Consider the following 26,384-nt stretch of genomic DNA (forward strand, 5'->3'; position numbering starts at 1 on the left):
TTGAATTTTGGCTAAAACCATTGATATACCATGTTTCATAGTTATACGTTGCCTTTTGTGACTGACTGTATGTAGAATATAAGTGTTTTGTTATTTGCACTGTGTTGATGCAGATTTGAGATTCTTTGCGATAAGCAGTTTCAAAATATCTGTTGGGAAAGACTCTGACAGCAAAATATAGTTTCTAAATGTTTCTTGAAAGTTTTTGAAAGAATCTTGTTTTTGGTATAGAGAAGATATTTGGCGTTTTGAAAATTAGTTTTAAATGCTTTGTTCCTTTCCTAAAATATAAATTAGCAGCTGCAACTTCTCATGAATTAAGTGCATTCTATAAAAAGCTTAAGGTTCATTTTTTTTAAATGAAAAAATAGCTGTTTTTAGAAAATTTCCTCTTGTCGAATTCAAATCACACGAAATAAATTTGTTCGAATTCAAATCACTTGGAAATCAAAAATATGGAAATGTAGAACACGGAAATTCAATTCGTTTCCAGTTCCAAAAAAAAATTTTATGGATAACGATAAAAGTGAATTTCAGAACTCCAATTAATATTTTAAATCGCTTTCAATTTCATTTCGAGTTAAAGTTAAATGGGTGTAAATTTCTTTATAATCAGCAAATGTTCTGCAATAATGGGATCCTATTTTATCTTCTATTAATTTATGAATCATACGAACTTTTAATATTAAAAGAATTTGAATGATATTTACCTTTATTTCAAAACTAGACTGAAAAAGATACAAAACTACTCCATTTTCAAGTCACTGTTCCCAGAATTCATTAAAAAGGATCATTCGACATTACGGACCCTAAATTGCTTCTCGTTTGTGGATTTTTTTAAAACTTGACATTTTCGTTCCGATTCAAACATTTTAAAGAAGATGAAAACATATTTGCTCTTATTTGAAATAAAAAATCAGTTGAAAATTGTTGTTTTTAAAAAAATATTTACAGTTGTTTTTATTGTCAGATTATTTTTACTACAAGTTTAAACCCTCCCGACCATCAAATAAAATCAAATCAAAAAAATCAAAACCCGTTACATAATACTTTGTCTAATTGTATTCACGTGTCTTTAAAGATAAAGTGAGCTTTTTGCATCAAAATTAAAGGGTTCCCAAAAATTCAATATAAGAAGTAAAAGATATCGAGATTCGACCCCAATTAAATAAAACCTTAACTAGATTTGTTTTTTTTTTTTTAAAGCTATATTTAAAATTAGTAGATGGTTTAGTTATAAATTAAATGTTTGCTGTATTAAGGGTTGCGGTTGAAGTTGTTTCAGCTGGTGATTGGTTCTGAGTTGCTGATACTTCATTTGCAACAATTATCGCAGGAGCTTCATCGTTATTATTGACGTCAGTTTTTTCTTCGACTATTGTAAAGGTTGATTCGACAGAAGTTGCCGGTGATAATGCAACTACTGCAGCTGGAGCCGTTTCTGCTGTAGGTGTTGGAGGAGTAATTATAGTTTCGGGGACAGTTGAAGCAGGCAAGACCTCACCAGTTAAGACTTGAATGTTGTTTTGAACTTCAGGTTTTGATTGATCCTCAACATTAATGATTGGATTTGCTTTTTGTGCGATTGGTTTAACAATTTCTACCTTGGCACCTTCAGTTTCTTCCTTTGCCTTTTTAGTGGAACTTGTCTTTGGTTTGGGTGTTGGCGATGGCGATGGACTTGGGCGTACTTTCTGTTGATCCATGATTACAGAAGTTGCCTGAGGTGCGGGACTCACACTGCGGCGAATTTCCTCTTGTTTATCAGTCAAAATTTGACGAATTTCCTTAATGGGTTTCAACAGGAACACGGGAACATCTTCATCACGATGCTGAAACAGAACTTCTCCTTCAAATTCTACTAGTTTGTGTTTTCGAGCACGTAGTAAAATTCCCACAACTTTATCAGAAATGTAAGTGTAGATCTATTTTGAAGAAATATAAAATAGTTTAAGTACATTATAAGTTTTAACGTAATAAATAAACTCACGTTAAAAAGTTCCCCAAATGGAATGACTTTCATTTCAGGTTCATCCTTCACATTGTAACCTTCAGAATCAATGATTTGGCAAAGTTCAAGCATTTCCTTTAGAACATGAATGTTGGCTTTTTGACCACGTTGTTCTGTCAAGCTTCCAGCTAAAGGTCTGTATAAGCAGATTTACAATTAATTTTAGTTTAAATTGTTTGTGTGAGATAAACTTACCTTCCATATTCGCCTTTCTTGAAAGTTGGTTTGGGAAGGCCACCGGTTTGTGAGAATGGATTTAAATGCTGTGATTCTTGGTGTTTTGATACAGCGTTGTTGAACATTGCAACTTTTGATGATAGAGGTGATTCCTGTAAAACGCAAATATAAAATAATATTAATTATCCATCTTTTTGGCAATCTATGTAATTATTATGTTCTATGTATGTACTTCAGTTATATCATTCGGATTCATTTTTTTTTTAAATTTAGAATTTAGATTTAGTTTTCCGAAAAAAAGTTGATCAAATATTTTTGTGTTGATATTTAGAACACGACGTATGTTTACAGTTTGCTTCATTTTGAAAATTTAGTTTGTAAAGTGGTTTTTTTTTCGACAGTTTGATCATGAAATTGAGTTAAATTTCAGAACAATGGTCTACGTTTAAAGTGGATCGTAGGTCTTGGATCATAGCACAAAGATTGTTTAGTTGAAATGCTCTAAAAGCAAAGTTTGAATTCACGTTACGGTAGCAGATAACTAGTAAGACCAACTTCAAACTGTTTCATGTTAATACCTTTTAACTTATGTACTTGTGTTGTTATATCACAAGAGGATCAATAATTATTTATTTAAGAATAAGTGTCTACCGAACACTTGAATTCATTTGTAGTCATTGACAATGAATCTACTTCATAATATTGTTAAGAAAGTACTTCAATTAATTAAATAAACTACCTTCTTGTAGTTTTATTTATACGAGACAATTGTCTTCTAAGAGTCAAATAAGACGAATAATTTCTAGGCCGCCATTCCCTTAAAAAAATGAGATAAATTAACTGCTTACGGAAACTACATTCATCTAATATATAAAATTCTCCTGTCACAGTGTTAGTTGCCATACTAATCCGCAACGGCTTAACCAATTTCAATGAAATTTTAAATTTACATTCGGTAGGTCTGTTATCTATTTTTTATGTATCTACTAGCTGACCCGACAAACGTTGCTTTGTCATATAAATGATTTCTAGAGATATTTTGCTAGAAATAAATAAATAACGTATTGTAAGTGTGTAAGGATGTGGTATATAAGTGGGAGAGGTATAGAACACTGTAAACGGTGACTCTCCGTTATAGGTATAGAACACTCTACGCCCCCACAGAAGAGAAAGATGACAACACCAAAGATATGCTCTTCGAGCTCTTAGACAAAACATATGAGCAGTGTCCTGGCTACGATGTTAAAATTGTCCTGGGCGATTTGAATGCTATTCTAGGAAGGGAAGACATCTATGGTGGAATTATCGGGAAAAACAGCCTGCACAACAACACTTCCGACAACGGATTCAGGTTAATCGATTTAGCGGCGGGACGAAACGTCATGGTAGCCAGTACTCTATTTTCACACCTCAACATCCACAAAGGAACTTGGAGTTCTCCAGATCAATCTACCGTCAACCAGATTGTACATATTGGGATCGATGCCAGACCCGCTTCCTGCATCATGGATGTCCAAACTTTCCGAGGAGCTAACATCGACTCGGACCACTACCTCGTTCGGGTTTCCAGACCCAAGGCAAAACAGGGAGTTGCTGGGAGAAGGTACAACGTCGAACGGCTGCAATCGCCAAATCCTTTTCCGACCGAGTTACAAGTAACCTCTCTCGAAGTTCTCTGCCGCCTACCCAATGTATTGAAAACCAATGGCAACATTGCCAAGATGCAATCAGAGAAGCCTCCTCTGTTGTGCTGGGTTCAAGCAGCCACCAAAAAGGAACCCCTGGTTTGATGAGGAATGTCGGCAGGCAAATGCAGCCAAACAACAGGCACACAAAGCGGCGCTGCATAGAAGGACGAGAGCTGCTCATGAGCTCTACGAGCAGAAGAGGCGAGAGAAACACTGACTTATAAGAAGGAAAAAGATAGGGCATAATGTTGAGAGCTTCAAAAGCAGGCTTAAAGTTTTATGAGCAGGTGAAACGGAATTCACAAATCTATAAACCTAGAACCAAAGGCTGCAAAAACAAAAGTGAAAACATCATCGCAGTCAATGCTGAGGATATGGAAGGACCACTTCTGCAGACTGTATAACCGCGACGACGAACCGAATTCCGCTGTCAGGCATGATGATCCATTCAACATAGACTACTAAATCCAACAATCCCGTCCTCCCGACTTAGACGTGTCGTCGTTATGATTACCATATATAAGCTGATGTCTAATAAAGCTGCTGGAGCGGATGGCTTGAATGTCGAGCTCTTCAAAGTAGCTGGAGATAAGTTGGTAAGGAGCATGCTCCAACTTATCTGTAAGATATGGTCGGAAGAAAGCATGCCCGATGAATGGAACCTCCTGAAAAAAGGAGACCCTCTAAACTGCACCAACTATAGATGAATCAGTCTACTTAACATCTTCTACAAAATCTTCTATGCCGTAATATGTGAACATCTAAAGCCCATCGTCAACAACCTGATAGGTCCTTATCAGTGTGGTTTTAGACCAGGAAAGTCCACAGTCGATCAAATATTCACAATACGGCAGATTCTGAAAAAAAAACCCAAGAACACCAAATCGATATCCAGCATCTTTTCATCGATTTGAAGGCCGCATATGACAGCATCTACAGGGACGAGCTGTATAGAGCCATGCCCAGTTTTGGCATCCCTTCCAAACTCGTCCGTTTGTGCAGGATGACCATGGAGAATGGAAGCTGCTCCATAAAGGTTGGAAACAACTTATCAGAATCTTTCGATGTCAAAAAAGGTTTAAGACAAGGTTATTCGCTGTCATGCGATTTTTGTTAACATTGTACTTGGAAGAATAGTGCAGAGCTCACACGTCAACACTAGAGGCACTATCTTTCAAAAGTCTGTCCAATTACTAGCATATGCTGATGACATTGACATAATCGGAAGAATTCAGCGTGATTTCAATGAGGCTTTTGTGAGTATTGGGCAAAGGGGCAAAAATGGGTTTAACAGTTAATGAGGGAAGAACAAAGTCTTGGTCAAAACGTCACCATTGACAGACGTAACTTTGAGGTAGTCAAGGACTTCGTCTACCTAGGCTCCGCTGTAAACATAGAAAACAACACCAGCGCTGAGATGAAACGCAGAATAACTTTTGCTAACCGCTGTTACTTTGGACTAAGAGTGGTAAAGTCCTCTCTCGAGGGACCAAAGTATTGCTATATAAGACCCTTATTATCCCCGTCCTGCTATACGGTGCAGAAGAATGGACTATGACAAAAGCGGATGAAAGCACCTTGGGTCAGTTCGATAAGTTCTTCGTGTGATCTACGTTCCCGTATGCATAGAAGGGGAGTGGAGGAGAAGATGGAACGAATAGCTGTACGAGCTGTGCAGCGACGTAGACTTAGCCAGAAGGGTAAAAGTCCAACGACTAAGATGGCTGGGTCACGTAGAGCGCATGGAAACCAATGCTCCGGCCCGGAAAGTCTTCGAATCCACACCCACAGGACAGCGCAGCAGGAAGGCCGCGGATCAGATGGCGCGCACAAGTGGAAAGTGATCTCACCCAACTTGGAGCGCGAAACTGGAGACATCTAGCTAGGGACCGAGCTAGATGGAGAAGTTTGTTCGGTGAAGCCCTAGTTCACACAGGACTGTAGCGCCACCTTAAGCAAGCAAGTAAGTAAGAAAGGCCGCTACCTTGCGGTTAACCAGAATTATTAACAATAAACGAATAGTTATCTTTGAAGACAACACTATCTATCAATAAGGTATGATGACATCCAAGCTATTGATTTGTCATGTAGTCATGTATTTTGTGGTTATTCATGGGGATTTTCAGAAGAATTTTCCGTTGCAAAGCGCCTCATGTAAATATCAGTTGTATATACTTAACATATGTATGTAAGTTCATTATTTTTATGAATGTAAATTCAATTTAATTATCTGAAACACAGAATACAAAAATATTGCTATTGCAAACATTTTTTAAATATTTCAAAATTAAATTGACTAAACCAGGAGTTTCTGTAGTGAAACAAAAATGTCTGTCAGAATCGGTTGGATTGAAATGTACATAATTACCTCCTTTACATATATGAAAGCTCATAGACCTTGAAATACTGTAGTACTGAATCATAATTCACAAAGACTTCAGCAAACACTGCCAAAATCACCAAAATGTATAGACCTCTCCGTACTGACATGAATTTCGAGAAAAAAAAAGAAACCCTCAACAAAAGTCGTCATTTCGTTTTGGAACATTTAAAACACAAAGCGTTTTCGTATCATTAAAGTGGCTTACCAAGTATTGTGGTGCACAGCAAATCGAAATATTTGTACATGAAGCTTGCGCCTGATGTTAGAAATAATTTATTTAAAAATCTGTTTTACGAGAATTCATGTTTTTCTTTTTTGTTTTGGCAGATTTTTTGTAAATAGTTAATTGAAAAATTATTTGTAAGCACCATACACACGTGTGAATGTTTTTTTCTTCTAATGCTAATTAAATTTGACCTTAAATAAGGAATTTTCTGTCTCGTCCATATGTCTGCCTAAATCTTATACTTAAGAAAAAGAAAAGAAAAAAAATCTGGCAAGGAATGAGGAAACGTTTTTGATGAGTAATTGCGCACACTGTACATTTATCAACTTTTAATACTATATTTTATGTTTTTTTCTTTTTTATTGCACTTTTGTTTTATAATTTTATTTTATTACGAAAATTGTTTAAAACTAAAACACTCAAATTTTTTGCGTGTTTTTGTTAATGACATAATAGAGTGAATATCACATCGTGTTCCTTATTCTTACGTTTGAACGGTCTCGAAAACAAAGCGGCAAATAAGATTAGAAAACTTCAAAATTTAAGATGTAACAACACGCGTTTTAGGAATTCGGGTTGATGAGTTTTTGTAATGCTTACCGAATAAAAATATTTGTGTGTTCGACTTGTATAATTTTTTAATAATTTTGTTCTCGGTTTATTTTTTTTTTTTAATTTTTGTTGTGTCTCTAGAGACTGTCCGTTGTACAAATGAAGCCTTTATTTTATGTCAAGCGTTTTTCAACCATTTATTTAGCTAATAAAAGATTCGGTATTTTTAGGAGGTGACCTTTAGTCGAGAGTTTCAAAATCTCTCGAAATAATTTATCTCTTCGATTTTTCTTTATTGTTTGCATCCAAATCAAAGTGTTCAAAGTGTTTTAGTCAACTAAAAATTTTAAGACTAAACTAAACATAAATGTCTTTCAGCATTGAGTTTACAAGTTCTATATAAACAATAAGGCCGTTAAAACTTCAGAGTCCTTAAAAAATGAGGCGGGCTGTTTTATGCCTCTACAAGATAGGTTGTCTAACAGGTTCAAAATTCTAGTAGTCTAGTAGGATCTAAAAATTAATTTTGCTAATAGTAAACTATGTCATCTTTGTCTTTCAGTTTTTTTTTCTTGCTAGACAGCTTAGCTTCTTGAACTTCTTTGGCATTTTTTCAACCAGGGTATATATGAAATATTTCGTAAGTAAGTCTGCCTTTTCCGGCTTTCAAAGTGAACCAATTTAAACAAATGGGGTGTAAAAAGAAAGGGAATTTTGTGTAGACTATGCGAATTGTATTTTTATTCAATATAATTATATAACTTGTTGAGAAACTTAATTTTTTATATAATAAGCGAACACGTGAGGGAATATTACTATCCCTATTATGCAGTGAAACAGTGTAAGTGTTAGGAAAAGGAGAGATGGAAAGCATTCCACATTCGTGTAGTACGTAAAGAACGAATCTCTGTACTTGACAGCATAGAGGAAATATAATATCTAGAGTCCCGACCGGTACCCGTCCTACCTGAAACACCCTCAAATTTTGTTCGAGGTGAAATCTCTCATATTCGAGGTAAACTCTCTCAAATTCTCTATCGGTGAATACATGTGAGTGGAGAAAAAAAAAGCAAAATGGGGGATTGGGCTAAAAAGAAACTTATGGAATTTTTGTGATCTGTCAAAAATGACAATCAATTTTGCAAAACAAAACAATGGGTTTCGGATTTTTAGAGTAAGTTTTTGTTAATTGTTTTGATTTTAAATATTATTTGATATTTTTCAGACCAAAATTCTTTATAATGAAGGGGGTATATACAAGTTCACTTCATTAAATAAAAAGTAAGTCAAATTGCAGTGAAGGAGGTGCAACAATAAACGGCCACGTTCGCATTACAGTTCTAAGGTGCGCTTATACTTTCGCGCGATTTTTTCTGTTTTTAGCGAAATTTTTCATAAAAACCATAGAATTTATGTGCCAAAAGCATTCAAATATTAATTTTAGCACAGTTTTTACTAAAAAGAAGTTGTAAAATTCATTTTTCTAAAAATATTGCATTAATTTTTCAATTTTTGAATTCAACGGATTTCTTTTTTAAACGGCTGAGTACACCTCATATTGTTTTCCCCCTAATTGTGCAAACTTCACCAAAAGCCCATAACAACTACATAGAATCTGGATTTTCCCATAAGAAATGCACGGGAGAACTAACACATCCTTATGCTAACGGGCAAAATTCTCTCAATTTAGTTTGTAGGCCGAAAGAGAGCAAACCCATTAAGTCGGGACTCTAGATAATATATTTCCTCTATGCTTGACAGTAGGACCGAACTTTTAATTGTAATAGAAGAATGAAATACTGGGAAAATTAAAGAAATGGTTTGTGTATTTGAAGAAACTAATCGAATGCACAAACCATTTTTTGGGAGAAGTTCTTTTTTAACGATATAAGTCGTCTTAGAATAAACTAAGCCGGGGATAAACTGTGCGGTGTTTTTGTGTGGTGAACGAAACAACAACTTATACGGAAAGAAAAACTCATCCCAAGAAAAATCTAACACTGCTAATCGAAGATTAATGATTTCTATTTCCGTTTTCAAATTATTTTTAAATCAACGTTATGTCAATTTTTGGGAAAACCAATTGAGCGTCAATGTTTTGGTTCACAGCCTAAAATGACAAAAACGGAAAGTGTTTGCATACTAAAGATTAATTTCTGTCCAAAAATTGAAAACGGTTCTGCTAACTTTACAAAAGGCAAGACAAATTGAGACTTATTGTAGGAAGCTTGAAACATATACATACATATGTAATTAATTTTAACAAATAATAACAATAATATATGGCTTGAAAACTTTAAGTACAGAAATACAGAGCTTTAACTCCTCCTGGAGCATAGGGCAGTAACAGAATCATTCCACCTATCCCGATTCACAGCAACTGACCTCAGCTGTGTAAGACCGAGCCTCCTTCAAAACTTATGACCTCCAAGTTGTCTTTGGTCTTACAACGCCCTATTACCCCGGGGATTCCATTGGACGGATTGTTTTGCTATATTGTCGTCAGGTTTCCTCAGTGTATGACCTATCCAACGCCATTTTCGTTGCATGATGTCTACGTCCAATTTTTTCTGTCCGGCCCTATTCCACAGCTCAACGTTAGATATTGTTTGCGGCCACTAAAACTTGGACCTTATAAATTCCTTATAAATAGTTCTTGTTATAATTTAAGAGAAATTAAAATATTTTACAAGTCCCAAATTACTTACAATTTAAAACAAATTATTGAAAAGCACGAGTTACATAAAAGTCCCGGTTAGGTTAGGTTAATATGATTGATATCGTTATAGAAAAATTCTCCTAGCTAGGTCTTGCGTATTTGAGCTAGAGCAGGGCATGTATAGAAGGGATGGAGAATTATTTCCTCCTCTTCCTCATCCATACAGCTTCTGCAAAAGTCATTTGAGAATACGGTCGCGTGGCGTGCTTTCCTATTATATAGCGCCATTTTATATTATCGATTATCGAGCTTATATACACTCGGTGATGTTAGGTATTCTACCTTTTGTTTGCCGTCTTGTATTAACATTAGTTTTTGCCATGATTAGCCAAACGAGGTAGAATGCGTTGAACTGTACCATTTCTGGCGAGTTCATTTGCCTTCCAATTTCTTGGAATGTCTCTATAGCCGGGCACCTAGCAAAGCTGAATATTAAACTGTTGTGCCATCTCCATTAGATATGATTGACAGTTATGGACTGTTATCATAGTTTGTAGAGACAGAATCGGGAGATTTGATATCGGCCTGACTATTTAAAAGAATACGGATATCACATGTTTAATGAAGCCAGGATGAGACTTGTTTTATCGCCAAAAGTTCCGCCTGGAACATGCTATAATGATATGGAAGGCGGAATAAGAGACTTAGTTTCAGTCGTTTAGAGTATCCACCTCCACCTCTAACTCCACCAACATCCCAACTTTTTTAATTGTTTTTGATCCATCTGTGTAATAGTGGATTGACACGTCTTTCAGGAATACCTTATCCTCCCTGTAAGATCTGAAAGGTATAGAAATCTGAAAGTTTCTGTCGAATTGTTGTCCGTATTGGCGTTTAAATAATAGTATTGGATTGATCACTACCATGGCTGAATCACAAACACGCTTCAGCTTTGGCTTTGCCTGACGTTTACGAGTTCAGCCATAGGAATTCAATACATGCTATCACAAAGAAGCTTCGACCTCACGTTTCGTTTGACAATCGTAAGGAAATAATGTAATGTAACTCCGAACGGAAGCTCTAGTTCAAATTTGCTAAATATTTTCTTTGTCTGACAGCTCAACAGCTGTAAAAAATGTCAACAAACAAATATTTACTTTTTGGAGAGATGAAATAATGGAAATGTCATTCCAAGCAACCTCGAAGCAGGCCCACCGTAAAGCAGACGAAGCCGAAGCTGAAGCATACTTGTGATTCAGCTATTATGGCTACAACACAAACACGCTTTAGCTTCGGCTTCGCCTAACGTTTACAAGTTCAGCCATAGGAATTCAATGCATGCTATCACAATGAAGCTTCGACCTCACGTTTAATTTGACAATCGTAAGGAAATAACGTAATGCTACGTAATGTGACTCCAAACGAAATTTCTAGTTCAATTATCAGAACATTTGCTTTGTCTGACAGCTCAACAGCTGTAAAAAAAATGTCAACAAACAAAATACATTTGCTGTGTAAGCTACTTCCGCTATAAATTTTATTTTTTCGATTGAAAAACTCATATTTCTTTTTATTTGAGAAATAATAACGGCTGCTAATGACGGAAGTGCCATTTTAGAAGTGTCATATTGGAAGTGTCATTCAAAGAAACCTCGAAGCAGGCCCAACGTAACGCAGTTGAAGCCGATGCTGAAGCGTGTTTGTGTTTCAGCCATTAAAGTTGTTTATTTCTGTGTGCATTTTGTTAGAAGACTTTTTTGTTATACTGTGTATCTATTACTGCCAAATCTTTGATTAGTCTATTGAGAACATATAATTAGATACTCTCGAAATAATGTTTTTGGCACAGCACAAACATTGAGAAAGTTTTGAAAAATAAAGATTACCCATTTGATATGAAACTTGTTCAAAAAGATATTCAGTTCAGTTCAAGATATTTATGAACATTTTACAGAAAGATAATTTATATACATACTTGCTTTTGATTTAAGTTCAAAATTAACATTTTCTTACAAAAATAAATGCCTTTAGGTAAATATTTTTAGATTTAAAAGTATTCAAAAACACTTGCCTTCCTCAATAAAGTGTGTATCACTTAACTTTTAATATAAATCAATAAACCACTTCAATTAATAATACATTTATTTTTGTATTTATTTTGTTCTTTGCATTATGCCTATCTCCGATAAATAAATACATTTAAAAACTACATATTGTATAAGTTAAGAGTACTATAAGTGTCTTATAAAATTTCGGAATTAAAACGATATCAATTTATTCCTATAACTCGTGGCTGAAAAACTTTTATCGCTTAACGAGTAATTTATTAAGGTGATAGCTACAGTTTTCACTAAAACTTATTATTCGAAATTTTGATGAGTATTTTCATTTTCATTTTCATTTTCATTTATGACTTGAATTATTTAAGGAGTTGAAAACCCCTCATTATAAACTCCATACCCATAAACAACTCTCAAAAAAAGTTCTATGATATTTTAAGAAATTTGGTTTGATAAATTCTAAAATGCTTGATTGGAAAAGGCGGTTACTTTGAAATTATAAGTCTGATTATACTATTATAGAAATCCAATTTGATTGGATCATTGTTCTAAATAGAGTTTTGAAATTTTTGGGTTTCGGTATTTTAGTATTGCGCGATTTGGGTTTTCCAGAATTTTTACTTTTATTTATTTTGGGTTATTAAGATTTTGGAATTAATTGCTTTTTTTCTAAATTCGTTTTAGGAATTTTGGATAGTTTAAGGTTTAAGCAGGCTAATTTCTGTAGGATGTTTACATTTGCCATCAGCATCAATTGTTCTTCCCAATTCCGAAAGATCCCAGAAATATAACATCATTTTCTTTTTAATTTTATTCTCAAGCTAAAAAGAAATTAAGTTTTTATTTCAAAAAGTAGACAATTTTTTTTTAAATCCAACAACTTACCTCCGCCTTCATCTATTATTCATACATATAAGTGTTTTTAAATAAATTATAACAACAACGTTTAAATGTTTGAAAAATTTAAATCTTATCCATGAAAACTAAGGGCTTTCAATAGATAACGTATTTTTATAAGTGGCGGATTAAAGGTATTACAGCTTTCTTCGAATAAGAACTAAATTCAACAATGAGAGTCTTTAGTTATCATACTTAGGTTTTGAACTTTTATGTGTATAAATTTGTTAAATAACATTTGCTAAATTTAATAGTATGTAAAGGGTGATTTATTAAAAGCTAACAGTGAACAGTTCACCTAAAATCGCGCGATTTTTTAAAATTAGGCAACTAGTTTTGATTGCAAAATTGGGATAATCAAAAACGGGATTATAAGAAACGGGATTACTAAAAGCGGGGTTATAAAAAATCGGGATTATAACAAGCAGGATTTTAAGAAACGGGAATATAAAAACCGGGATATCGAACCCAACCCGTCTATAAACTAATTTTTGCATCAATGCAATGGGTTTTCAATAAGCTAAATTTGCATTTTTGGTCGACCGACATTAAAATGGTTACCGATTGCTTTAAGTCCGAATTGGAAGATATGGTTTTGGACGTAACCGTCCAAGTAAATTATATGGTAAACGACAAATGAAAAGCTTAGTACTGTTTCATGGAACCACTTATGCCTTAAGTCAGTAATGAAAATTATTGATTGTGCTTGAGCTAAGATATGTCAACAGCCATCAAGGCTGTTTTAGACTTTATTTTTAATTTTTAACTTCCCATAGGAAGTTATTGTAATGGGTCCGATTTGTCAAATTGAAAATTTTGAAATTTCTCGACGTTTCAAGGTCCATAGAGTCGAAATAAAATTTTTTTAGTAAGATGTCTGTGCGTGCGTGTGTACGTACGTTCGTACGTCCGTACGTTCGCGACGTTTTTTTCGTCGTCCATAGCTCAAGAACCAGAGGAGATATCGGTTACAAATAAATTTTGTTATACAGATAATAAGGCAGAAAGATGCAGAAAGGGCTCTCAAGAAAATTGCGTGGGTGGTTTTTTTACCCTAGCAGTTTGAAAAAAAGGTGAACATTTTGGTTAACCCTAAATATCTTACGAACCAAAAACGCTAGAGACTTGAATTCAATTTTATATAATATATTGTAATGCGATATCAAAGAAGTATTTTTTTTTCGAAAAAATCCCTTTAACGTTTTTTTTATAAATTAAAAAAACTGAAAAAAAAATTGTCACCTCCAAAATTTTACCACTAAAATATGATTTCATCTCCAAAACAATTTTGTGGAACAAAATATAATGTTCTTGACATCTGATCAAATTTTGAGAAAAATCGAATTGACAGTTTTTTTTTATAAAAAATAAAAATCTAAAAAAACATTACTCAAAGTTGGTGAAAATTGAATATCGATTGAAATATCTTCTTAAAAACTTGAAATTTAGACTTCAAACTTATTATATCTTATAAGAAATATTGTTTTCAACATTCTGAAAAATGTTGAGAAAAATCGAATTGACAGTTTTTTTTACAAAAAATTTAAAACCGAAACAAAATTAACAAAAGTTGGTAAAAAACGATTTTCGACTCAAATATCTTTACAAAATTTTGAGATAATAGCTTCTGACTAATTTTTACTTATAAGAAATATTGTTTTCAAAATTAGGACAAATTTTGAAAAAAATCGAATTGACAGTTTTTGTACAAAAAATTAAAAACCTAAAAAAAATTAACAAAAGTTGGGAAAAATTGATTTTCGACTCAAATATGTATCTTTTCAAAAATTTGAAATATTGGCTTCAAACTTATTTTATTTCACAGAAAATATTGTCTTCGATATTCAGTAATTTTTAAAAAAATAGTACGCCAATTTGGTAAAAATTGATATGTGTACATATTGACAAACTTTTAAGCAAGACAAATCGACAGACGGGATGGGAAGTTATCAGTGTGGGTCGCATCCCAGCCTTTTTTTTTATTCAAAATCTAACTTATGATAGAGTTGGAAAAGAGTTTGATGTGGTTTCCACGGGATGGTGCAACAAGCCAACTAGCACACGTAACAATCGATTTATTGAAGAGTTATTTTGATGATGATGAGTAATCAAGAAATGGGCCATACGATGAGCCACCTTATTCGTGAGATTTAACGCTTTCTTTGAGGCTTCTTAATGTCATTGGTTTATGCCAACAGCCCGACGAAGTTGGCAGAGCTCATAGAAAATATTTAAAGCAAAATAATGTGCGTTTTGACGAATCTACCGCTTCAAACATACCCGCGGTGCCCATATAAACAAAGTTGAGTTCTATTCATAAACGTTTTGATTTGACTTCAAGCCCATAAGAAAGTTTTTGAAATATCTAAATGGTTTATGTTTCATTTAAAAAAAAGTTGTCAATTCCTTCTTAGAAAACTCTTCATAATTCTTTGACATTGGAGACAACCTAAAAATTATGAAATTTATGTCTCGATTTACTTTATACGATACGATACTTATGCGACAAGTCTTTTGACGACATTTTTCGAAAAGCTTTTCCTTACGTTCTATCAACACTTGGTCAATCTGGTTGTGATTGACTCCATCCCGGTGGCTTTTTAGATATTCTTTCTCTTAAACCTGGTACTCCCAAGAATCATTAGAGTTCTCATGCAAGGTATAGAGCCTGTGTAGTTCGAAGTAAATCGCTTTCTCTTCGTTTATAAGGCTGACGTTCTAAGATTTGCTATGTAAGTGAAGTGAGTATAGCCTTTCGCTTCTGCGTTAAGGTTGATGACACTAGACTTTGCACTTTTTTGCTATCTATGAAGCCAATTCTGAGCTTATAGTGTTTCGTATGACAGCTGTATGACCAGTGGCGTAGCTACCGCTGTATCAGCTGTATCCATGTAACAGGGCCCCCGAGATATAGGGGCCCCCAAAGATATAGAGAACAAGACGTGTGTAAAAATATACTTGAAGTATCAACATTTTTCGATAGTTTAGAGAAAACATATACATTTTTGGTAACAGTATGAAACGCTGGTCTTTGCTGCACAGCGATTCATTCGAAAAATGTAAAATTACCCTTAAAAACGTTTGTCCTACGAGATGATCGTCACGAAATGATGCACTATGTGGTATAAGATCAAACTATACATTGATAATGAAAACCTTACACCAAATCAATTTGACCTCAACAAAAAAAGACGAACGAGACGAATGTAAAAATGTTATAAACATTTTAGAGACGTACGACTTTATTGTGTTGATGTCATTTTTTTCCTCGCTGTTTGATATTATAAGTCCAGTTTCCAAAGCCCTTCAAGATGAGGAAAATGATTTACAAAAAGCAAGTATTTTGCTTCAAAATTTTTTAGACGGCCTAGAAAAAGAAAGAAATCAAAAGAAATTCAGTGATCTACTTAAAAAGTCTAAGGATTTAGCCAACGATTGGGGAGTGACGCCTGTCTTCAAAAATAAAAGGAGGAAAATAACGAAGCGGTTTTTTGATGAGTTGGCAGAAGATCATAGAATTTTTGATCCGGAAATTTACTTCAAAGTCAATATTTACTAATCCTGCTTGGACATTTTGATTGGACAAACTCAGCAAAGATTTCAAAGCCTTCATAGTCTTAGTAGTATGTTTGAAGTGTTGGAACCGGATAAGCTTTTATCGTTCTCAAATGATGAAATAAATCAAGGTTAAAAAAAAGCTGGTGGAAAAGTACAATATAGACATATTATCTGGTGATTTCCGCAATCAACTAATTGCTCTAAAAACATGCCTTAAATCCGAAATCCTCAAAATTCATTCCATAAAAGAACTTGCTAAATTATTACTCATCGAATTTAATAGTCTTGCTTCTGGTTTTTCTGAAGTAATAACAGCATGCTTTCTCTTTTTGCCTCTTCCGGTCACCACAGCAACAGCTGAAAGATCTTTTTCCAAGCTGAAAATAATAAAAAATTATCTCAGAACTTCAATGGGACAGAAGAGGTTGTCAGATTTATCACTTTTATCAATAGAAGCAGATAATATTGAAAAACTGAAATCTTCTTCAGGTATGGAAGATTTAATAAATAAACTTGCAGAAAAAAAGGCAACGAAAGTAGTACTTTGAGAAGAAGTGCAAATATTATTTAGTTTTTTTTTGAGCTTTATAAAACATGTATCTACATATTATGTAGTATGTATTTATGTTAAAGTTCCTATGTCGTTATACATTGAATTAAATTTAACTTATTTATTGACGTTAGTGTTTTAATTTAAAAAGGGTTATAAGGTTATGGCCCAGTTTTGGTAAGAGGTGATAGGGCCCAAAAAAAATTGGATACAGGGCCCCCAAAGGTCAAGCTACCCCACTGTGTCATACGTTATATTCTTTCTTCTGTAAAACAGCACTCCCTGTTCATCTTATTTCTAGCAGACCTATGTCGGCTAGCTGCTCTGCAGCTCAAACCCTACAGAACGATTTATGTTCCTTAATGCAAATTTAAATAGTTGTTCATAATTCGTTACAATGGTTGTCGTAGTGTAACCCATTTTCGAGGCCCTTTTGTCTGTGTTTTGATGAAATTGATTTTATGAGATAGGTAATCAGCATGTCGCCAATCTGGGAACCAGCCTGACCATATTAGCCAGAACGTTGCTGATTTTGTTTCTAGCAGCCCCTAATGGGCTATGGTCACACTTCCACCAGTTTCAAATAGTTACGACACGTTCATGTTTTCATATGCTACAAGTTTTCCCTATTCCACTAATGGCTGACTGATAGAAATCTAACTCGCAATTTTGAAATAATTTCGATGCAACTGGAAATTGCTTTATAAAGAATATATTTTCTTCCAGTAATAAATCTACATAAACTAAATGAACTTGTTAAGAAGTAAGGTAAGTAAAATAAAATTAGACCAGGTAACGAACAAATGTAGAACGTGTTACCAAAGACTGCCAACAAAGACTGGATGACCAGAATTTCTTGTAACTTATTAACTTTTTCTCATTCTCCCAAACAAGTATAGAATTGTAAATAACTTAATTAATCTTCGTTTGTTTCTTTTTTTTTCAAGTTTTATAACCTCTGGGAAACTTGCAAGGTTTTTCTTTCGCACGTTTCACCTATTGTTACAGACATTCATCAACTTGTCCCTTTGAAGTTTTATGGATGTTGTTAGTAAAGCCTGATTTTTAAATGCAAAATTTTGCATTTTTGTATAATTACAACTTAATTATGGAAAGAAGACACGCACTCTGCTTTCTCTGTTCATTTTAATTAGCAGATCATCTCATGATAAACTTATGTTAACCTTTGTATGGTATGCGAATAAAATTAATTTTCCTTTGTTATTGTTTATATTGAGTAACTTTTCTCGCCCTCTATACTTTCGAGATGTTGGAAAGAGTCTTCACTTTATTCATGATCTTCAATTGTCAAACTTATCCATGATGTTTTTATTTTTCAAATTAATTTTTCGCTTGAAAAAGAAAATATTAAAAATAAATTCAAAATCTTTCTCCCAACGCCCGCCACTAGTATCTGTGTGGAAAATTAACCTTATATAGAGGTGTGGGAAGAATTTTTAACAAATTAATTCAAGGTGACTTAAGAATTTGTTTGTTCCGCCCACTCTTGGACAAAAAAATTCCTTCTTCGAAAAATTCTTAAGTGTTTTTTCAAGAATCACACATATCACATCAAAAACCATTGTCAAATAGCGGATGTTGTGTTTTTGTTTTTCTTTTCTTTTTTAAATGAAAATTAAAATTAAATTCTTGTCTTAATTTTTTTCCAACTACAAAGATTGAGTAAAAGATCTTCTAAAAAAAAAGAAAGAATTTTTGTACGTATGTATATTTTTGTTTTATATATTACGGCGGCATGCGAAATAGTTGTTTTAATTTTTTAAATCAAATGAATGGCGGTGACTGTGACGGCGGCGGCCGGCGCGGCGGCGGCGGCTGCGGTAGCGAATATGATGACACTTCTGGGTCTTTATACGACCCGGCTGCTGTCCGGCAATGGTGGCGGCGGCAATCTTGATGGTCATTGCCAAGAATTTTTCACCCAGTAGCAAAAAGTATATAAATACAAAAAGGAAGACACACACAGAAATGTATCTTTTATATGTATCTATCTATACATATAACTATATGCAATTTGTTTATAATTGCACATAAATAATACGTTATTCTGCCAAATGGCAAACAATTTAAATTTCATTTTTCGACTTGAAGTATAAGAATTTTCTTGAGGTTTTAGCTCAGTGATTTATCTGTAACAGATTGAAATACCAAAGCTAAGAGGCACAGTTGCTCTCTTTTACTTAGTTTTAATGCCACTTGTCCAATTTTAGAAGTTAGATATACATCACGCCAGGTTGAGTAAAAAATAAAGATTTTTGAACACTGATGTTAAATACATAAATTACATGAATGTTGTTCATTAAATATACTTCTTATAAATTAAATAATATGGAAATAGAATAAGAAGACTTATGTATATTTTGTTGTTGGTCTTATTTCGAAGAGTTTAAGCAGATACACGAAAACTAAAGGAAAAATTTGTAATTTTGTGAGTATCAATATCCGCATTCTTCTACTCGTAGCTGATTTAGCGTTTGCAAAATAAAATTTCAAGAAATCATTCAGCAAAAGCTGAAGACTTGAAATATAACAAACTTTAACTTAAGGGAAAAAGTGTATTTATAACCTTTAGTTATTCTTTCATGCCTGTTTTTAGGCAGGAATGAATGGGACTTTGATTTTTATGTCGAATCCTAACGGATAATGCGAGAAGGTTTGACATTTCTGCACCAAAAGCAAATAATTAAAGAAATTGTGTGTCCACTATCGTCCAAATATTCACACTACGGCAGATCTTGGAAAAAATCAAGAGTTTCAAATCGATACCTACCGTCACTTTATCGATTTCAAAGCCGCGCACGACAGCATCCATAGCGAAGAGCTCTACAGAGCAATGTCTAGTTTAGGTTCCCCTGTCAAACTTATCCGTTTGTGCAGAATGACGATGGACGCTGCTCTATCAAGGTCGGAGCATGAGAAGCGCGCGATCGAGGAGATAGAGGGATGTCACAACAGGAATGAGGTGCGTACATTTAACCAAAAGGTAACAAAAAACCTCCCAAGGGTACCAGCCACGAACCGAAACCTGTAACGACGATCAGGGAAACATCGTAGTAGAACCGCAGTCTATGTTGAGAATATGGAAAGACCACTTCTCCAAATTATATAACGGCGATGACGAACCGAATTCCACTGTAAGGGAGATAGAACCACTCAACCAAGGCGAAGCAGATCAACAATTCCGCCTACCCGACCCCGACGAAGTGAAGATAGCTATATCTAAACTGAAGTCAAACAAAGCTGATGGAGCTGACAGCATCGCTGGCTTGGTAGGGAGCATGCACCAACGCATCTGCAAAATATGGTCAGTATTATGTGAACGTCTGAAGCCGTCCTATCAAGGTCGGAAAAGATCTCACCGATGCATTTGATGTCAAAAAAGGTTTTAGACAAGGCGATGCACTGTCATGCGACTTCTTAAACATTGTTCTGGAAAGAATTGTGCAAAACTCAACCTTCGATACTAGAGGCACAATCTTCCAAAGTTCCATCCAATTACTCGGATACGCAGATCATATTGACATAATTGGAAGATAAAAGCGTGATGTCAGTGGATCGTTTTTGAGCATTGCCACGGAAGCGAAGAAGATGGGTTTAGTGGTCAATGAGATCAAGACCAAGTATATGCTGTTATCAAAAAAGGTTATTGAACAACGACGTCTTGGACAAAACGTCATCGTGGACAGCTATAACTTTGGGGCAGTTGAGGACTTTGTCTACCTAGGCACCGCTATAAACACAGACAACGACACCGGCGCTGAAATCAAACGAAGAATAACTCTTGCAATCGTTGCTCCCTTGGACTTAGAGGGCAATTGAGAAGTAAAAACCTCTCTCAGGCATCTAAAATCACTATCTATAAGACACTCATCATCCCGGTTCTTAATTATAGCTCTGAGGCCTGAACCCTGTCAAAGAAAGATGAAAGCGTATTAGGATGCTTCAAGAGAAAAATACTTCGGTCGATTTTTGGTCCCGTATGCATAGATGGAGAATGGAGGAGAAGATATAACAACGAACTGTACGGGCTGTACAGCGACACTGACCTAGTTAGCAGAATTAAAGTCCAACGGCTTAGATGGCTAGGTCATGTAGAGCGGATGGACATCAACGCTCCAGCCCGGGAGGTCTTCGAATCCAATCCCGAAGGACTGTGGCGCAGTAGAGAAAGACCGCGGTTCAGGTAGCGCATTAAGGTTGAGAAAGACCTCAACCAACTTGGCGTGCGAAACTGGAGACAGCTATCTAGGTATCGAGTTGGCTGGAGACACATGTTGGTTGAGGCCCAGGCCGCTCCGGAATGTAGCGCCACCTTAAGTAAGTAAAAAGTAAATTTTGTGAAGTAACAGCTCTTACCGAACCGGGGTCTAGTTCTCTAACATGTGTCAAACATTTCTATGTGAGAGTATTTTCAGGGAAGGAGGGGACCTACACTTTTTAAGCCAAAATGACTCTTGTAAGATTTGTCAATTTCTCGTTAGAGGAAGTACTTCTTAAAAAACATTAGGCGACACAAATACGGAAAAGTGAATAATACGGGTAGAAACAATTTGATGAGCTCTAAGGTTAGCCCAACCCAAATTTTGATTCGAAGTTATTAATTCTATTAAAATCATCGAGTTAAATGTTCACAAAAAAAAAATTATAACTTAATGGCTTTAACATTCGGGCCAGACAACACCAGAAGGAGTGTCTGCTGATATCTTCGCTGAGTTGAACCACCTAACTCAGCTGGTCAACGAGCTTACTCGAATATAGGACATGGTAGTCCGAGCAGAAAATACTTTTGACTGGTTTCTTACTTCTGACCCTGGTAAGTACACTATTAGTGTTCTATCTCCTCTAGGCACATCTGACCATTGTGTCATATCAGCAAATTCCTCGTGTAAAAACTCTCCAGCTAAAGAAAGAGCTCCTAAGGGAACCGTTTGTCAAAAAGAGAAAGACATTTTAAGGATCTTTAACTGGTCACTATGCTTCCTCGATAGTGACGTTGACGCCAGCGCTGATACGATCATAAGTTTGATTCCTCTGAGAATAAGAGCTTTTATCCCGAATAGGGTTAAAAGCATCAGACCTAAGAAAAACGCATAAAGCTGTAAAGAGGTTATTAGGGTCAAAAAGATAAGTTGCCTTTGTTTTAAAGCCAATCCAACTGAGGAAAACCGGAATAAGTTCAAGCAAATCAGGTAGCCCTGCAATGCCCATATTCGACGGACCAAATTCGTACATGACCAAAAATGACGGCAAAAAATACTGCAATGTCCCAAAGGCAGTAAAAATGTTTCTTCATTTGTAAAAAATAATGAATTCTTCCTTTTCCTTGGATTCTACGCTCGTTGTCAATGATACTCTATTTGTTAGCTCTTTAGAGAAAGCTCATGCTTAAAATCAATTTTTTAATTCTAAATTCTAAAACACTGCATTGCCAAAATAATATTGAGAAGATTAAACATAAAAGGTTTTTTAGTAAGAGGTTTCATTTTGACGTTTCTTATTTGACAAGTAAAAAATTAAATTACACATGCTTTAACAACTCATTAAAGTTGATCAAATTAACTGCAAAAATGTCGAACATTTTTTATTAAAATTCATAAAATTGAAATACTCTCGGGTCGTTTTTTTCAAGAACCTTCTCGACTGGCAACAGTGAATCTCTTTAGGCTGAAAGGCCTAGAGCACCGCGTAGGGCCAGTAAGATATTTTTTAAGTTTTTGAAATTTACGCTAGTTTTTTATGAATTTTTGGCGAGCTTTAAGATAGTTTTGAGATTTTTATAAAATAAAATCATTGAAAGCAACCATTGGAACTTTTTTCACAGGTCGGTTATAGCTATCATTGAAAATTTTAATAACATTTCTTCAAGCATTTGGTGGGAATGCAAAAGCAAATAGAAAGCTTTCAGTGTAACGATTTTAGTCCAAATTATGAAATTAAAAATTAGCTGTTCATTGAAAACAATTTCTTTAACGAAAAATTAAAAATTAATTAAAAGAAATTTTCGGTATTGAATATAATTTTCTTTTTTCCGTAAACAAAACTCTAAAACCCATAATACTTCTTTTGATATCAAATGTATACAAACTTGACTTTCTTAAACACCTTAAAATCTCGAATCAAAGTATTCAATAATCAGAACCAATAATAGCTATAAATGAAACCTTAAATGATGTTTTTTTTGTTGAAAGGATCTTCATTTTGGACAACAAAAATAACATATTTGACTCTTTAATAGCTTTTAAATCTCGAAACAAATTTTTCAACAATGAAAACCAATGAAAGCTATAATGGCCCCTCATATTGATGTGAATAATCGAAACCGTATGTGTCGCTCAAGAACAACTGAAAGTATTGTTGCTTCAGCACTTTTTGTCGATTTCTCGTGGAATTAAGTTTTTCAAAAACAAAATTACACAATATTTTGCATTTAGACTTAGGTTTTAAGGCTTTTAAAGTTCACTGAACACATAAGAACTCGAGCCGGTCAATTATCAGCAATGTCGTATCTTGTGTCCTTGAAACGCATCAAAATGATCCCAATTTTTTTGATGAGAATGATTGTTGAAATGCTCAAAGTACCACCCACGATTGGTCCATACTTGTTCGAAACGGATAGCTCTATAGAGGTTTCATATGACCGTAAATGTAAGATATTTATGTGGGTGACGTTTATTTCTAAAAAGAGAGTTTTCAAAAAGAGAGTGGCGCACTGGAGACAGCTAGCTAGGAACCTAGCTGACTGGCGACTCATATTGGTTGAGGTCCAGGTCCGCCCGGACTGTAGCGCCACTTTAATTAAGTAAGTAAGTAAGTTTTCAAAAAGAAAAGTTTCTCGACCGTGTTATTTTTCGAAGAGATGATTTCAGTTTAGTACCGAGATGTTTACATCTGTTTAGTTTGTCCATGCTAATTTTATAAAATCTTATTTACATTCAACGCCTGGGACTTATGACTTAAGGAACATGGTTTTAGAAGAATTTGGTAGGTCTTAACGTTTTGAATTCTTTTTTCACGCCTGTTTTTCCCAGTCATTGAAATATTCAGGAATTCAAAATTAATGTGCACCGATATCTCTTTTCAAGCCCTCATTCACTTTCTCAACTCACACTATGTCTTGGCATAATAGGGGTAACAAAAATCCCCTTGAGTGCGTGCAAATGCGAGTGTTGCACATTTTTTACAAAAAAAATAGTATTTTTTGAAGAAAAAAATATTACTAGTGGACCAGGTTTTGTTTCTAGCAATCAAATTGCTTGCCCGTACTCGTGACAGGATGGTTAGTGCGTTGGACTGTCATGCGAGAGGTCTTGGGTTCGATCCCTGCCTGTGCTACCTAAAGTTTTATTCACGGGTACTGCGTTTTGCGAGGAATTGACAAATTCTCCAAGAGTAATACTTGTCTTTAAAAAGTGCTTTCTCAAATTAGTCTTTCGGATTGGGCATATAAACTGTAGGTCCCCTTAATCCTTGCAATTACTCGCACTCAGGAATGGTTGAAAGTTATAAGTCATTTGGCCCTGGTTCTCTACGGACTACCTAATTTTAATCAAATTGAATTTCACTTTTTCAACTGGCTTTGATAGCCTTCAAAGTCAAACCCGACTTCGAAGTTATTTTATCACGTAAGGTTTTTGAGATAGTGCTTTTTGAAATTCGAAACTGAAACACTTATACAAGGCTTTTCGAGGGTATCTGAATAGATAAAGTAGCTTCTTTTCAATTAAATTCGTTTAAGATTTCCAAAACTTTAACCTCTTTTTTGTATATTCGTGTGAAATATTTAAAGTGTTTCAAAAAATTTTCGAAAATCTTCATAAGTTGAAAGATTTCACGTGTCTCTAAATAATTTTTAAAGAAATGCTGAATTATTTGTGTCAAAACGTCAATAATTTGTATTCTCATATCAAGTATTGGAAATACTAATGCCTAACCTATATTAATAAAAATATAAGTTATGTTGAAAACGGGTATTTTCAAAGTTTAAGAAGATACATAGTTAAAACCAAATTACGTATTCGTAATCAGCATTTAAAATAAATTCCAAAATGTATTCTTCAAAACTATGAAAGTATTAAATTCAAGGTTTGTTCAAAACTTTCTATAGAGTCAAATAAAGACTCATTACTAATAAGTATTTTCAGAAACTCAGTAAGATACTAAAATGATTTCAACGCTATCTAGAAGACAAAGTTTTGTACTTTGTAAAATCATCATAGGATTATGTTGTGTTTTAACTTAGCCTTAAAAAAACCTTTTTTATTGTCTTTAGCATTTTTAAAGGAGCATATTTTGAAAACCTTATGTGACAGAAAATTTAAAGGCGAGATTGTAATTCAAGACATGTCAATTCTTTGAAAAATCTGATTCTTTGTTTCTAAGACATAATAATTTTGTGGACAAGTGCAATAGTCAAATATTAACTATGAAAAAACTTTAATTTTTAGTTTTCCTTAAATCTTAAACTGCACCTTGGTTGTTAAATAATCCGACATATTTTTAAAATTACTGTAGCCACACAATACTGAATTTTTGATATTTCGAATAAGATCACTTAAAAAGGTTCTTTGTTTAAAACTTGATTTTTCGGTAGAACATAATAACCTGAGCTTCCCAAATAAAATTTTTAATGTGAGCTTCTTATAGGTTGCTTCTGTTTCATGACATAGTCTCAACTTCTTTCTTTTTCGTTTACCAAGATACAGAACAGCATTAACGACTAACGTGCTACTTTTAACCTTTGAGCATTTAAAACAAGATCTTTAATACTTTCTCATAATCATGACGAATGTCCAACTTTAAAAACTAGTTATGTTGTATTGAAAGATGAAATTTGTAACTTACCACCACGAATCTTAATGCTCCGAGTTCATGTGACACATCAGCCATTTTTGATTAAATAGTTATTTTTATTGATATAAAATTTTCTTTCAAGATAACAACACAAAATTAGACCTTCTTTTGTAAAACTAGGGCAGTAAAATGCTTTCCCAGAAAATCTTCTTTTTTTTACACACTGAACTGCCTTTTTATGATCTTTGTTTTCTTTTCAATTTCGGTTACGCACTTTACTACGTATCTGCGAGATGTGCGGAAATGTGATACAAAAATCAATCACGTTCGAATCAAATCAAATCAATTCAAATGTTACGATTTATACACTTAATATCTCCGTCTCCGTTAAATAACTGCCGTTTGTTTTGAAATTGATTTTCTGTTTTTATTGTATCTTTCTTTTATTTCACGTTTAATTGACGCACTTTATATCTTTATAAACACTTCTTGCAAAAGGCTGTTTTTTTTTTGTTATTTCTTTCTTTCTATTTTTGCGCCGCTTTTGTTAGACTGTTTTTCCGCGTTTCACAAATGAACAAAGTAGACTCGTAAAAGATACTTTTATGGGGAAATAAAAATAAATAAATTAATTGAGTGCGTTGTTGGTACAGTTCTTTTCTGTTGGGTTGGTTGAAGAAAAGTGAGCTGCGGTGCAGACGGTCTTGGGCTTTTATATCACACCGCCATGCCACTAGAGTTTGTGCTTAGGAAACTTTTCGAGAATTTCCCCTGATATTTTCTGAATGAATTCTTATTTGCTTGCGTGTGGA

General features: G+C 34.3%; 1 protein-coding gene across 2 annotated transcripts; it reads right to left on the reverse strand.

Annotated features, from left to right (window-relative positions):
- Nucleotides 1–1,185: 1,185 nt before the first annotated feature.
- On the reverse strand, nucleotides 1,186–26,253 carry LOC129940254 (uncharacterized). Of its 2 annotated transcripts, none has more exons than XM_056048532.1 (4): nucleotides 25,624–26,253; nucleotides 2,207–2,340; nucleotides 1,991–2,147; nucleotides 1,186–1,925 (listed from the first exon to the last, which is right to left on the reverse strand). In XM_056048532.1, exons 1-4 carry the CDS (start codon nucleotides 25,666–25,668, stop codon nucleotides 1,242–1,244), a joined length of 1,020 nt encoding a protein of 339 aa, XP_055904507.1. In that variant the 5' UTR covers nucleotides 25,669–26,253; the 3' UTR covers nucleotides 1,186–1,241. The 2 variants fall into 2 exon arrangements, with proteins under 2 accessions (XP_055904507.1, XP_055904506.1); XM_056048531.1 differs by lacking the exon at nucleotides 25,624–26,253 and adding an exon at nucleotides 2,421–2,574.
- Nucleotides 26,254–26,384: the final 131 nt, after the last annotated feature.

This window comes from Eupeodes corollae, chromosome 1 (assembly GCF_945859685.1).
Source record: "Eupeodes corollae chromosome 1, idEupCoro1.1, whole genome shotgun sequence".
Classification (NCBI taxonomy): Eukaryota; Metazoa; Arthropoda; class Insecta; order Diptera; family Syrphidae; genus Eupeodes; species Eupeodes corollae.